Raw genomic sequence first — 16,528 nt, 5'->3', positions numbered from 1 at the left:
CCAACCCACTGCTGGCTCTAAACAAATCAACAAGATTTGTTGGAAGTTTGCACATTGAATAAAATATGTGATCATCTTACAGATGAATATATCACTCAACATTTTTAATTTTTTCTCTTAAGGTATACAAGGTGTTTTGAGATCTTTGTATTGTTACAAGAATTTGCATAAATCTTTAAAAGAATGATTTGCGTAAATAATTCATGTTTGATTTCTTCAAAGTTTCTTCTATATATAACATTCATTTCCAAGTATTTGTTCTCTCTCAATGGTTAGATTCTTCACTCTATTCTTTGTTTGAGGTCTTGAGTCCGTTGAAGCATTTAATGTTTGCATTAGATGTAGGTTCTGTTGATAAGATAACATGTCTTCTACTTCACGAAGGAAATCACTTCTTTCATCAAAACAGGTCTAGTGCAACAAATCACACCTTTTCATACCATGGACTTCTTTTATTTTTCATAAGACTTTCACAGGTCCTTGGAGAATGTTTTATACATGAAAGAATCTTAGACATAGAGTATTAAATGAAGATCTTAAATACACTACTTAAATGCTATATCAGATCGTCTCATGAGGTCATCGTCTGAAAACTTTAAACACAAAGATAGATTATGATCTAATAGCATATTAGACATAGTTTGTATCATTTGTATTTATTTACATCTAATCAAAATAATTAGGAGTCTTGATTCGTCTTTAAGACATCTTTTGACTTAAGAAAGCTTAAAACTGAAAACAACAAATCAACATTTCAGTCTTTTTTCTGAAGAAGTGAAAACGCATTAACACCTTAGAGTACTTTTTTCTTGATACATGTTTTATAAATCTTGAAAAATTGAAAATGAAAATTATTTTCATAAAATAAACACTCAAATCAAGTATCATTTTGAAACGTGTAATATCCATATGAGCAATGATAACCAAATAATATAATATAAATATAAAATGTAATATAAATATAAATAATGCAAAAAGATTTGGGACTATTTTATTCTATAAAGACTTTGGACTATTAAATAAATTTCTCAAAACATGTTTGAATTATTTAAGAATTTAATTTTAATGTTGAGATTTTTATATTATTAATTAATTAAATGACTTTAAAAAAAAATTATATAGCAAAACAATACACACTTATATTTTTATACTCATCATGTTCATAGGGCAGTCAGCATGTTGTAAGATAAAACAAAATATTATAAGAGTTTGATAAAAGTAAGATGGGCAAAAACATAATTTTTTTATATATCCAATATTTGATGCAAATAAGATAATATTTCAAATATTTTAATGTAATCTTTTTATATAATATAATATTTTAAAGTTTCAATATACTTAGTATTATTTTTACAAGTTTTAAGAAAATACTTAAATAATATTTATTTAATTTTTAATATTTAAATTAATACTATATTTTAAACTTACATGTCACAAAGTTATTATCTAGACACGCATAGTTCGTAGTCGCAACTCGCAAATGCCTACGCTTTTAAGCCAAGATACGGTCTAATGATGGCCTATGTGGAAAAAACAATCATCAATGGCTTATGAGTTTCAAGGGAAAGGCAATTGTCTGTTATCTATCCTCGAAGAACGACTAAGTATGTTTGGATTTGCGTTGAGTTACAATGACACACATTCCCAAAACGCAGAAGACACCTCGGTGATGCTTTCACAAAATGCAGTTTGGAAGCTCCCCTACCCGATACTCAAACATGCTCTAAAAAGGCAACTTTGTATGGGATAGAATTCTCAACACATCACTTTATCATCCAAATTTCCAACACGGTAGGTCATTAATATAATCCATTTCTTTTTTTTTTATTGCTGAACAATATAATCCATTTCTCCATTAACGTAAATCTAGAAGATTTGCCAGTGTCAATAAATAGAGTGTTATAACGTACATTAACTAGCACTTCAAAAAAAGGGTATAAATGATATAAAACAGGTACAACAAAGGCAACCAACCACCAGCTTGACTCCATGGTTGGTTCTAAACGAACTAGAACTCATCCTTACAAAATGGAAGTACCTATAATGTATATAACTCCTGTATCTGTAAGTAGACATAGTACCCAAAAGGGATCCCTATTTCATGAATTCTAAAACTTTCTGTGTAGTATCTTCAAGGAAGGAAACAAAACCCATAACACTGGTAAGACCACTTCCATCAACATCCTGCTCTTCGATCAGAAAGTTCTCAAAAATTGAGGCATCATCATGCCCTCCTCGAATAAAAATCAGCTTGGGAGTGATGCATCTCTCCTGCTTCAATTTGTTGATTGTAGTCCTTAACAAACCTGACAAGGTATTTTGCATAAAGTTTAGGCAGAAAAACGTTATGTTTAATGCAGTGAGGACAGAAGGTAAAAAAAAAGAAGGCTTACAATCATGGGGTGGAGGAAAAGGAAGCGTCGGGTCTGCTGTCGAAGAATAAAACACTATCAGAATTGTGAATGCATCAAGGAAAAATATCGGACTGCCACTGGTAATCAATGCTGCACGGCTCAAAGAATGGCGAGGATATGCTTGTTTATCTGGAGTAGCATATGATGTCAACATGGGATACACAGCACGATGAAGGGAACTGGGTTCCAACATGCTACAAAACAAATGAAAATGAACTGCACAATCAATTCTTGAATATATAAATTCAAAGCTACAAGTACAAAACTACAAACCAGGTTGCTGAAGCTTATTTATTAATTAATTACCCAACAAACATCCCTGTTCCAATACCCTTATCTTTCATTAAGGGTACTCAGTTTTGCACAGTCAATTCTTGTGAAAAGTATCCTAATTTTGCTCATTGTAAGTTCTTAACCTAGACAAGGGACATAGGTTTTACACCTATAAATGTATTGGGCTTGATACATTACAAACAGGGAAAATAACCAAAGATAACTTTTATTTCTATCTCAAATACACATTTGCTTGCTTCTAAATCCATGATGAATATGATTTTGTTATACATTCAAAGTCAAATGTGCTTTCTTTAACAAAGTGTAGCCAAACTAGCAAATTATATTGGGTGAAAGATTTGCCTTGCTATTTTTCTTTATTATGCTATACTTGAAGTGTGGGCAATGTTGGCAAAATTCTAAAATATATTGCCCTTTTTTATGCAAATATATTGGACTCAAGTTCATTAATCTTTATGCTAGTCTGTTTAATTCCTTCCACCAGACACTTAAGGCATGATTATGCAAATTCCATTGTGCAAATAAACCTGAGAGCACCAATTACCTGAAAAGGCATTGAAGATAGATGCGATAGTCAGGATGAACACCCTCTTCATGAAAGCGGAGAAGAGGATTTCGAAGGAGAGCAAAAATTAGGCGTGGTAGGGGCTGCAATTGAGGACATTGAGAGAATGCAACATCAATCTGAGATCTTATGGAACTTCCATTATCATACTGAATAAGCTTATATGCATCATTGTACTGAGCTGTCAGGATCACTAGCCATTCTTGAAGCAAAATTCTACCCTCCCTAACTCCTTCCTCCAAAGAGGCTAATATAACCTGCAGAATACAGTAAATTAATCAAAAAATTAAGTTGGAAGAATGACAACAGAGAACTCATAAATTATAAAACAAAAAGAAAAGGACGAGAATAATATTGTTTGGTAATTTATATCAGTGACAATAGTTGGCAGATTTAAAAAACTAAAACAAAAATAAAAGTGAAGCAAGCATACCACATTCAGAATTTAGTTTGAAGAGTGGAACCAAAAAAAACATCAATCCAAATGGCATAGAAGTAAGGTTGATTTTATAAATTCACCTTGTGAACAAGCAAAGATAGAACAACTTCAGGATCACAGCTATCATAAAGTTCATGAATGTTCTGAGCAACACCAAATTGCAATGTTCGGATCCTTAGCCGACGCTGAAGGGAGTGCTTGGTTCTGTATCAATAGTCAGCACAACAAACTGAGCCCCAAAATCCATCACTCCATAAATTAAGTAATTTTTGGATGACGGAAGAAAATAATAAATCTAAGCATAATTATCAGGAAAACTAAGGACTCAGAATTATAGCAAAACAAAAACCAATAATGAAAAAACACAATTGATATTCCAAATTTTAGAATGAAAAAACAAGTGTAAATACAAGAAGTCTAATGTTTGTTCTCTGCTGATTACCATACCTATTTGTAGAAACCCCTCCTGAATTAGAATCAGAAAGTTCCTGAGGAGGAACTACAACTGAGTACTGGAATGCAATCTGAATTGTAGGAACATCTGATTTACTTCTGTCAAAAGAAAAAGTAACAGTAAACCTTAATAAGATTGCCAGTACATGAAATGTATCAGACAAGCACCGCTATCTTGTGATAGAAATTATATCAAATTACAAAAGATAAGTTATGTTTTTTAAGAAAAAAATTTGTTCAGCTACTCATAGTTTAAAGAAAATTGTTTTGCATTCAATTCACATGCTAACATGAGTATTTTATTTATATTATCTAAAGCCCATAGTCAAAGAGCAAGCATTCTTTTTGCAAGTAGAGGAAGTTTATTTTAATATTTGAGGAAATTCACCATAGTTCTGGGCAAAATATCTGGAAGTTTAATCTTTACCACCCCTTCTCCTGGCTCTTGCATGCCGAGCAAACTCTAGGATTTCCTTGTTCATGAGAAATCCAAAGTAAATCATCATATTAACAGTTTTTCACTCTGATCTCTGAGATTGTTGGAATTATGAAGTTTTAGGTATAGAGGGAGGAACAGAGATAAAAAGAGAATGAAATACTGAATTGATATTAACTGAGATGTATTACAATGTGTTGAGATGTTCATAAAACCTAAAGTACTAACCCTTATTTATACTAATCATAATTATAACTAATTAGAGAAGCAAATCATAATAAGATAAGAAAACATGGTAATTAATCTTGAGATAAGGAAATAGAGAAATTAATTGTAGAGGAGTCTAAGTTATGATAAGATATTTTTGGATATTTCCGTATATTCTAACACTCTGTTATGCTTACAAACAAACCCTTTAAATAAAAGAAATCAAACAATATAATTTGAGAATGTGGAAAGAAGAGACTAGAAAGATTTTCAGGGAGTCATGGGACCATGTTCATATATCAAGGAAAGCGCAAAGTCACAAGACCAAATGCTACTCTCAGTACAGCTGTGAGGCCAGACTGATTTCTACGAGAAAGCCATGGGCCCTTTGGGAAAGTTGTGGGGGCAGACTGATGTCTCTATACTTACATTGCATGATTTGAGCCAAATGGAAAATTTGAGAAGAGGAGGTATTGGTCAACAAGAAGAGAATGAAAATGAACCAAAAAGTGACAATAAAAGCTAGAAAAAGTCACAAGTGGCAAAAGGTCTGAACCTGCCACAATGATGACATGGCATTGGGAGATCAGCCCACAGTGGCTGGAGACTATTTAAAACACACCGGAAAAATGCACAATGAAGGAGATCGGAACTAAACAAGAAACACAGGTGTTATGTTACGCAGGAGATGCCACAGTGGTAGAACAAACCAATGAAGGAGATGACATAAATAAGAAAAACAACAAAAGGCTAGCAGAAGAAGAACAAGGCAGGCAAGAAAATGTTTGAAACATTTCAGTAAAATGCACAGCGAAGCTAAGAAGGAGAAAGACATGAACAGAACGAAAAATACAGACACATAAAACACTCAGTAATTGATGGAGAAACTAATGAACTTGGGGTTTACTATGTGAATCGCCTCATAATAACAAGTCTAAATCACACAAGTACAAGGCTTAGCATGACACTTACAACTTAATTTACCTGACTTAAATAAACACATTAAAAATGTACGAGCATTAAAGCTTGTAAGACTTGATTGTAACCAGTAGCATTTTATACCTTGAAAATCCAATGTTGTTCTCAAACACAAAGTCGTAAGCATATGTAGCATAAGAATCACAACATATGATGTGTTGAACATTTTCATACTGTGGATCTGGAAAGAAGTGACCATACTGCAATAAAATAGTAAGTTATTCTATAGACTATAATAAGTAGATGCAAAATTGTGAATTGCAAATCCATCCCATACAACACACTTACAGAATTGCCAGGTTTAAATTCAGTCGAGGTTCTTAACCGCAGGACACAACCAAAAACATATGGTCGACTCAGCATTCGATACCTGCAAAGAGGACAGATCACAACATAGTCACCCAAAGTGATATATGTGAAAGTGAGTACACAAATATCATTGATAGATAAGGTGCTATTGGTAACACTTGTGATTTCAACTACAGTTGAGTTTAGTTACCCAATTAGAGTTCATGTTTATCACTTAAAGTAAGTGAATAATAAAACAATATGTGGTCAATTCAATTGCACTTGATTACTTTAAGTAATAAATAGTTGAACAAAACAAGTAGCATTCACTTTGATATGTTTAACATAAAAATATATTTGTTTAATTTAAATCTAATGTGATTAAGGAGAAAAGTGGTATATAAAAATAATATCACCTCAAGTTGAGATTGTATTGAAGACACAGTCACACAACCAATCAGCAAATACCGAACAACTATCTCTAACTGATCTATATCAAACAATTGAAATGATTTTACCAGTAAAGCAAATCTAGGGATATTAAGTAAACACATGAGACTTACATGTCCTGAGGCAATGTTGAATCCTCAGTACTTGTGTATAAAAATAAGGAACCCCCACTTTCAATACTCAGAAATTTTAGGGATGCCAAATCAGCGTACTCATTTGTTACGGCAAATATGTCAACACATACACCTGCTTGAACAGCAACAGCAGCCTGTAATACAAATGTCAATTCTTCCACTTTTAGGAAATGGGACACGGGAGTAACAATAACATAAGTTAAATACCAGATCTTTATAAAAGGGTGTCTGCTCTGGGAGTAAAGCACGATCTGCATCCTCTCCTTTGCTTGCATATTGTTCACCATATCGTCTCGTGTCCAATTGTCCAGCTCCATAATCAGGGGGACCAGACAAGAAGGCAAAGACTCTAGCTGCAGTTCTCAATAGAAATAACATCTGCTTGAAGCTTCTTTAAGTATGGAAGATTGAACATTAAAGAAACACACTGACAAAAGTCATAAACTGTAAGTTTTGTATTTGTTCATTCAAACCTAAAGCAAAAGTGTTCCCATATTCAGAACCAAGGTAATTGCAGAGAGCTTCCATTGCCATCCCAAAACCACGCCCACCTATCAGAACACCATCCAGCCCTTGACCTGCTGTCGTGGTTCTCTCCCATGAAGTTGTTGGTCTAAGTGTTTCAAGTGCAGATGCAATACGGTCCTTATAAGTTTCCACCTTCAAAAAAAATATGCAATTTAGATCTGATGCAGTTTTCCATATAATTTGATCTTTGCCCTTCAACATGAAATCACATTTCCAAAATAATAAAAGCATTGCATACAATTAACATACAGGAGCCAGAAACTGTAACAAAGGCATGACATCTTCAAGCTCAATAGGCAGGGTTCCCTCTGCATCAGGAGGGATGAAAACATTTTTCACAACAGGTATTGGACCTTGAACATCATACAATCCTAGTTTGTGGCTGAAGGTAGCAAGCCCAAAAAGTGAACCAGGAGCAAGAGCTGCAATAGAACCCAAGAAAATGATAAGAGTAACTTTCAAAAGATGAACCTTATGCAGGAAAGCAATATATACTGCGATCAACATAATACCTTCCAGAGCTGCCAGCAATGCACTTTTGGTAAGTTCTAGAAACTCCTCTGAAGCTGCAGTATAACCAAAAACATTTTTCTAAATCACAAAATGACAATTATAGAGAAGATACATCCACATATTTAGGAAAGGAATCAAGGTTTCAAAGAAGACAAGTGAAGGAAAATGCAATGCAAGAATTGAATAGCAAATGTAGTAAACCAGGCACAATTATGTTCACCTTGATCATTGCATCCTTCTATACAGATTAAAAGAAACAGAAATAGGCAGAAAGGGATAGAAAGATTTGATAGGGGGAAAGGATCAAAATCAAGGCCACTTTTGCAATCACTGCCTCCTCATTCAATAGAAGTTAGTCCAACAAACACAGTCTCCATAACAGTTCCAAATCCTATATCAGTCTAACTTGCCTCAATCATGGCTTGTACAACTGAAAAAGTGTGGCCACATAATCTAGCAATCATTGTCGTTTTTTTCTTTTGATCTTAATAATTCATTCATATCCAGACACAAGATGTCATGTGTATTGAATCCAAGGTCTCACCCTCCAGTCTCAAGTCTTAGATAATGGGAAAGTTTAAACCAGACATATAAAAGTTCAAATCACTACGCAACATATCCTGCAGAATTATAAGTGAAATGCCACAATGCTCTCGCACAAAAAAATATCAAAACTTCCTAGTCGTGTTTGGATTGCCATTTCAAAGCTTCAAAACGTCCATTTGCACTTTTCAAGTAGCTCCAGTGTTGGATTGAAGAAAACATGCTTTTTTTATTAGCAAATGTTAGTTTGTTAGTTTTGTTAGAAATGTTAGTGTGATCTCCCTTCACCCTTTTCCAACCATTGGATCAACCTTATATCTCCGGATTGAAGAGAAGTTGGTTACATCTGATGTAACTTTTTCCCAAACACACACCTAGTGAAGTCCTAATCATCGAACCAACTAAACAAAAGCAAAACCACGAAATTCCTAACCAATTAACCTCACTGAGCCATCCATTTGTTAAAATCAAGTTCCAATTATTGCAATTAGCATATCAACAAGCTGCGATGTGACGCAAAATGCAAGGAACCCTTACAGGACAAGTCAACAGCAGCAACATAAACCGGACACGCCTGCATTGCCGCTTCCTCCGCCAGTTCCTCTGCAACAATTCCAATTCAAAAACAGTCAAATCTGAAAACCGTGCACAAGAGCAATTCAATTCCAATTCAATCAATTAATAACGTTGCCGATAATTACGCGAAGGCAATTCGAGATCTACGAAGGAGGACATCATCTCGGCGCAGGACTGAGGGCGAGAGTAGCGGTCGATGGCGTCGGAGGAGAGGCCGTTGAGGTTGCCGCAGAGGGAGCAGGACCAGGACCACTGCTCCAGCTCGCAGTAGGTGTTGAAGTAAGCCCAGCAGTTCTCGCACCGGGGCAAGAGGTCGCCGCCGGAGCCGTACGACGGAGCGCGGGCATTCTCGTCGGCGGCGGAGAACGGCGTGACGGTTACTCCCCAGAGGAGGCCCGAGCCCTCGCGGGCGTCCGTGTCCATCGGGAAACGCGACACAGTGGCCCGCACCGCCATGCTTCTTCTTCTCTTCCTTCTTCCTCAGCCCAAGCGCTATGCTGTGAGATCAGTGCGTGCAGACTGAGTTAGAATCGTTCCCGCACTTGACTCACTCGATTACAATTGCAATGCGAAGAATTTTTTGTCTACAATTTTTGGAACAACATTTATTCTTACATGTTTTTTACAAATCATTTATTCTTACTTGAAATTTAAATATTTAAAAAATGTGTGTATTTGAGGAAAAAAGATAGCAAATAAAAGAAACTATATATAATATAATATAAATTTAAAATTGATATTTAAATAAGATATCTCAGTATAATGAGATAAATCGATTTATTTTAGAAATTACAATTATTATTTAAAGGCAGAATTGAGTAATGAGTAGTCCTAGCCCATCAGGTTAGAGTGTGAAAATTTTGGTTGGATTGATTTGGCTTAGGGTTGAAAATTTGTTGGCCTAATTTGGTCTTATGTTACACAACCAAGTCAAATTGACTCTAATTAAAAGTAAATATGTCTAATATGTAACATATTAAGAGATATAAAAAAAATTGAAAAATAAAATTAAAATAGTTAATCAAGTCAAGCTAAATAGGTCTGATTTTTTTTAGCATACCTAAATTTTAAGAGCTTAGTTTATCTTTAATTATGAAATACTCGAGTCGTTTTTCATGTTCAATTTATCACCTCTAATATTTTCATTAGATGTAATTTTGTCCAAGTTAGAATGAAAAATTTTCCATTTGATTATTTAACATAACAACATACTTAAAATGATTATTTAACACAATAACATATTTAAAACTTGAATTCAAAATCACTAGTTAAGTTAAAATAATTCCGCAATAGATGAATTTCATGTTTGTAACAAGATAAAAACAATTACTTGAATTCACACAAGTAAACAATGATGAACAACAAAATATAAATTTCGGTACCTGTTGAAGAGTCATATAGCTTTCCATTTGTCATGTATGATGCATACTAGCATCGTCAAGGTGTTTGTATCGATATTTTAAGCCAAATGCACCTTATGTAAACCTATCATCGGTTTAGAGTGTGACACCCTCTACCCTTACAATTATAACTAACTAATTAAATAAATCATACAAAATTTATTTAAAAGATTATAAACACATAATAATAAAAGAAAAAAAAATGCAAAATTAATTAATAATTTTTCTTTTTAAACACATTTAATTTAAATCAATTCAAAAGAGTAAAGGTTCACATCCACTTAGTGAAAACATAATAGAATATTTTTTTTTAATAAAAGATAAGATTATCCCGGCTCAAAACAAGGTCGTCCACTCTAAATAAATAATAAAAAGAAACTAAAGTAGAAAAGTATAACACAATTATATCATTCAGTAAATCATAATCCCTATCACCGACTAAGTCTCTCCATCTCTAGCATGTGACTCATCCTATGAAGCGTCTCTCCATCTCTAGCATGTGACTCATCCTATGAAGCCTCACCTGAAACAAAGTGGCAATCAGCCCAAACACAAACACACACCGAGAGTGAGTTATCACATTCGTATATAATAAAACATTAGAGCATGTGAAACATATAATACTTAAAGCTGAATGTATATAAATAACATTACTACACAAAATCGCACACATTATTCACACCCATTCAAGTTTATACCCTCCATAAAATAACATCAACCACAATTGTTAACTCAATGAAATTCAAACACAAGCGTTATGTAACAATTATACTAAGACTCAAGCCTATATGCAATGTGGTACCATGTCAGTGAAAAACAACACTTAGGGCGCTTAGGAGTACATGACAAAGCACACCACACAATGGGTATACTCGGTCACTCTCACTAAGTAACATCATAAGGTGACCAGTCAGGGTTACTCTGTTTTGCGAGAATGCCCCAACCACATGGGATCAACATGGGCTTAAAGAAGCACTCAAACCGAGTATCTTTACCCCCAAGGCCTAGATTCCGAAGCATCCGTTTGGGCCTCACCTTCCTGATTCAGGTCCAACCCCTCAAATATTTTTTTTATTTGCACGCAGACACTGTTTATGAGTTATATAATACCCACGACCTTACTCTTATATTTCAAACATATTTAACAAATTGCGCTATAGTTTAACCCTTCAGGATCCTAACTAGGAATCCTACAATTTTCTTTAACACTGCGCATAAAAGTTCTCTCAAGGTACACACTGGTCGGGTTACTGTATAACTCATAACTCACATGACAAGTAATATCACTACAAATATCAATCACACACTCATTCACAACCATGTTTCATGTCTACAGTTTAACATTTCACACTCTAACTAATTACAAAATATACTCAACAATTAGATAACAATGTATCATAATAATAATAACATACAATATTTAACTTCAAGGCTTATAAACAAGTAACTATAAAATACACGTAAAATATATATATATATATATATAAGTATATTATATTCAAAATATATAACAAAATATATATTAACATAAACGTAAACGTACATATTATATATAACATATAAAAAGTATTAAATATATATTAATATAAAATAATCACAATAATATCAAATATATTATTAAGTAAATACAAATTATATATAACAATAAAATATATACTCATATTGATTTCTATGAACAACATGTATACCTATATTTTAAATATATTTCAACTAAGTATCCAACATCAAGAAAATGCCTAATTACAATGTGAATACAACTTTAGTTAATTTCTTTAAATGATTTTAGCCAATTCAATTATCCAACAATCCCTACACCTATGAATTTCATGACAAGAAATCACCCACGTGAAATAAAATATAAAGTTTGTAAAAAAAAATAGTATCAATATATATGTACACGTATACACTGCGGTGTAAAAAAATAATTATCTGGACACAATATACATTAGCACAGGAACAAGATTGAAAGACCAACATATCTGGTATAAACAAAATCACCACCACACAATTTTTATGCTAATTATAAAGAATTCTAATTCCTAAGGTACACACTTAACACAGGAACACATCAATCTTACAACAAACTCGCAACAGAACACATCAATTCTACAACAAACTCGCAACAGAACACCAATTGGTTCATCAAACACACTCAATCCGCGATTAAACAAGAAAACATAATTAAATTCATAAACACCCCAAAATAACCCAAAAATTGATCCTCTAGGGATCCCTACACATGTTCATTCTAATCCCCAAGCGTGAGTAACTTATCCCTTACCTCGAGATAGTCGCTTAAATGTTCTCTGTTAGCAATGGTGGCGTCTCTGGTGCTCTCTAGAGCTCCTCCTCTGATTGCTCTGTTAGGGTTCTTGTGCGTCAGAAAAGAAGAAAGGAACAGAATGTGTTTTCCAAAAAGTTGCTCTAGGTTAACATTTGGCTTATATAGTGGGAATTTATGACCTAAAATTTTTTATTTTATTTTTTACTTATTTATTAATTTATTATTTTCTTATTTACTTATTAAAGTTACGGCTGTTACAATTCCACCCCCCTAAAAAAAAAGTTTCTCCCCCGAAACTTACAAGTATCGAATAAGGTAGGATATGCATCACGCATCTGACCCTCTAGTTCCCAGGTGGCATCCTCGCCCGAAGCACTTCCCCATACTACTTTGACCAAGGGAATCTCTTTCCCCCTTAGCTGCTTAACCATACGATCGTCGATCCTCAGTGGTTGTGTTTCATATGTCAAGTTCTCTTTCACTTGGACATTGTCTAATTCGATCACGTGCGATGGATCATGGACATATTTTATGAGCTGAGAGATATGGAAGACACTGTGGAGATTTGAGAGAGATGGTGGCAAAGCCACCTGATACGCAACTGGGCCGACACGCTTTAGGATTTCAAAGGGACCAACGAATCTAGGTGTGAGCTTACGGGACTTCAACGCCCTACCAACCCCAGTCCACGGAGTGACTCTCAGAAATACATGATCACCTACAACAAATTCAAGATCATTTCTTCTCTTATCATAGTAGTTCTTCTGCCTACTTTGGGCTGCTCTCATCCTTTCTTGGATCAACTTGACCTTTTCTGTGGTCTGCTGAACTACCTCAGGTCCTAAGGCAATGCTCTCACTGGAATCTACCCAACATAAAGGTGTCCTACATCTTCTACCATACAATGCCTCGTAAGGCGCCATACCTATACTAGAGTGAAAACTATTGTTGTAGGTAAACTCTATCAAGGGTAAGAAACTATCCCAACTACCCCTCTGCTCTAACACACAGGCTCTCAAGAGGTCCTCTAAGGATTGGATGGTGCGCTCGGTTTGACCGTCAGTCTGTGGGTGGTAAACAGAACTCAACCTAAGCTTGGTCTCCAAGGCTTTATGAAGACTCTCCCAAAATCTAGAGGTAAATCTGGGATCTCTATCAGAAACTATGCTAGAAGGAACACCGTGTAGTCTAACTATCTCACTGACGTACAAGCTAGTCAACCTCTCTAAAGAATATCTGATGTTTATTGGGATGAAGTGAGCAGATTTGGTCAACCTGTCTACAATAACCCAAATGGAATCTAAACCTTTGAGGGTTCTAGGTAACCCCACCACGAAATCCATGGAGATGCTATCCCACTTCCACTCAGGTATCTCTAAAGGTTGCAACTTCCCTTAAGGCTTCTGATGTTCTATTTTAGCTTTCTGACACACTAGGCATGCAAGGACAAACTCATAAACTTCTTTCTTCATACTCGACCACCAAAACATCTGCCTAAGGTCCTGGTACATCTTAGTCGCTCCCGGGTGGATACTCAGACTACTTCTATGGCCCTCTTCCAAGATCGTTCTCCTAAGCTTGGGTACACTAGGCACACACACCCTATCCTGAAACCTTAAGACTCCATCAGTTCCCACTCTAAAACTACTCTTTCTCCCTGCGACTATGGACTCTAACTGAGCTGACAAGAATGGGTCAGACTTCTGACCCTCACGGATCTCGCTTAAGAGTTCGCTGTTGACTCTCAACATACCCAACTTAATGCTACTAGAGGTGATCTCACATGCCAAACTCATGTCTCTAAACTGCTCTAAGAGATCCAACTCTCTAACCATCAAAGCAGACATTTGAAGGGATTTTCTACTTAAGGCATCAGCTACTACATTGGCTTTACCTGGGTGATAGCTAAGTTCAAAATCGTAATCCTTAAGGAACTCTAACCATCTCCTCTGCCTCATGTTAAGCTCTTTTTGATCAAACAAATATATAAGGCTCTTATGATCACTAAACACCTCAAATTTAGATCCATAAAGGTAATGCCTCCAAAGCTTAAGAGCAAAAACTACGGCTGCTAACTCAAGATCATGTGTGGGATAATTCCTTTCATGTATCTTAAGCTGTCGAGAAGCATAGGCCACAACCTGTCCCTGTTGCATAAGCACTCCACCCAAACCCATCTTGGACGCATCACAGTACACCACAAAAGATTCACTCGGATTAGGTAACACTAACACTGGTGCAGTGGTCAACCTTTCCTTAAGGGTACGGAAACTACTCTCACATTGGGCATCCCACACAAAAACTTGACCCTTACGAGTAAGCTTAGTCAAAGGTAAGGCTAGCTTAGAAAAACCCTCTATGAATCTACGGTAGTATCCTGCTAAGCCAAGAAAGCTCTTAATCTCAAACACTGACTTAGGACTCTCCCAACTCATCACTGCCTCTACCTTGGAAGGATCTACTGCTATCCCTCCCTTAGATATAACGTGCCCTAAGAAGCTCACCTCCTCTAGCCAAAAATCACACTTGGACAACTTAGCATACAGTCTATTGTCTTTAAGGGTTTGCAACACAACTCTCAAATGCTCCTCATGTTCCTCTCTCGTCTTAGAATACACTAAGATATCATCTATGAAGACCACTACAAAACTATCTAGGTAGGGGTGAAAGATCCTATTCATATAATCCATGAACACACCAGGGGCGTTGGTCACACCAAAAGGCATAACCAAGTACTCATAATGACCGTAACGGGTCCTAAAGGCAGTCTTCGGAACATCTTCAGGCTTCACTCTAATCTGGTGGTAACCTGACTTAAGATCTATCTTACTGAACACACAAGCCCCTACTAATTGGTCCATCAAGTCATCTATCCTAGGCAAAGGGTACCTATTCTTAATCGTTACCTTATTCAACTGACGATAATCTACACATAGCCTCATAGTCCCATCCTTCTTCTTAACTAACAACACCGGTGCTCCCCAGGGTGACACACTAGGCCTCACAAACTGTTTCTCTAAGAGTTCCTCTAACTGTTTCTTAAGCTCACTCAACTCTACAGGGGACATCCTATAAGGTGCTATGGATATGGGTCCAGTACCAGGCACTAGGTCTATCGAGAACTCGACCTCTCTCTCAGGTGGTAATCCTGACACCTCCTCAAACACCTCTGGAAACTCTCTCACCAATGGTATATCACTCACAGGGGTTTTGGTCTCAACACTCATACTAGCTAAGATCATGTATACTTGTGCATCCTCCCTTAAAGATGCCTCAACTTGGTTAGCAGACAAAAACATATCACCTTCACTCACACCTGACTCAGGAAAGACAACAGATTTCTCAAAACAATTTAATAAGACATGATTGGAAGATAACCAGTCCATACCATGAATAACATCAATCTGTCTCAAAGGTAAAACAACTAAGTCAACAAGAAATTGTCTATCAGAAATTATGACAGGACACTGCAAACACACATCAGAAGTTAAAACAGACCCACTAGCAGGTGTATTCACAATCAAGTCAAATTTCAAGGAAGACACAGGCAAGGCAAGTTTTTCAACACAGGCACGAGAAATAAATGAATGGGTCGCACCTGAATCATACAATACAACAAAGGGAACTTGACTTATGAAACACATACCTTGGATGAGTTCATCAGACTGTGCGGCATCAGCACCACTAAGAGCAAACACTCTCCCTGTGGTCCTTGGTCGTCCACTTTGGTTATTCAGACTTCCACTCCTCTTCTCCCTCCTCGGATGTGGGCAACTGGTACTGAGGTGGCCCTTACCTTGGCAGTTAAAGCAAGTCACCTCTCTATATATGCACTCACGAGCAATATGCCCAAACCGACCACACTTCCCACACCTGAGTGGTGTAGTAACCATAGCAGGAGCACCACTACCACCACTACTTCTACCCGCAGACTGAGACACCCTGTTAATTGGCTGAGAACTCCCACCAACTGGTTGAAGTCCTCCACTAGTCCTCTGTCCTCCAGAATGGTTTCCATATTTCCCG

The 16,528-nt window shown here is 36.0% G+C and overlaps 1 protein-coding gene across 1 annotated transcript; it reads right to left on the bottom strand.

The window, feature by feature from the left end:
- Nucleotides 1–1,805: 1,805 nt before the first annotated feature.
- On the bottom strand, nucleotides 1,806–9,416 carry LOC114376746 (protein transport protein SEC24-like). Its single transcript, XM_028335001.1, has 14 exons — nucleotides 8,944–9,416; nucleotides 8,780–8,845; nucleotides 7,699–7,752; nucleotides 7,436–7,608; nucleotides 7,132–7,318; nucleotides 6,866–7,011; nucleotides 6,638–6,792; nucleotides 6,075–6,156; nucleotides 5,871–5,986; nucleotides 4,160–4,264; nucleotides 3,793–3,916; nucleotides 3,253–3,530; nucleotides 2,394–2,608; nucleotides 1,806–2,306 (listed from the first exon to the last, which is right to left on the bottom strand). The coding sequence occupies exons 1-14, from the start codon at nucleotides 9,272–9,274 to the stop codon at nucleotides 2,095–2,097; spliced, it is 2,244 nt and encodes a 747-aa protein (XP_028190802.1). The 5' UTR covers nucleotides 9,275–9,416; the 3' UTR covers nucleotides 1,806–2,094.
- Nucleotides 9,417–16,528: the final 7,112 nt, after the last annotated feature.

This window comes from Glycine soja, chromosome 11 (genome assembly GCF_004193775.1).
Source record: "Glycine soja cultivar W05 chromosome 11, ASM419377v2, whole genome shotgun sequence".
Lineage (NCBI taxonomy): Eukaryota > Viridiplantae > Streptophyta > Magnoliopsida > Fabales > Fabaceae > Glycine > Glycine soja.
This window is presented reverse-complemented; position numbering and strand designations above follow the sequence as displayed.

Bases quoted from the DNA above. Each gene is read 5' to 3' on its own strand.
- LOC114376746 (XM_028335001.1), bottom strand. From the start codon at position 9,274: ATGGCGGTGCGGGCCACTGTGTCGCGTTTCCCGATGGACACGGACGCC. The intron at 7,609-7,698 runs GTATTATGTTGA...GTTCTATTGCAG, and splicing joins ATTGCTGGCAGCTCTGGAAG to CTCTTGCTCCTGGTTCACTT. The intron at 6,793-6,865 runs GTATTTAACTTA...TTTGTATTACAG, and splicing joins CACCCTTTTATAAAGATCTG to GCTGCTGTTGCTGTTCAAGC.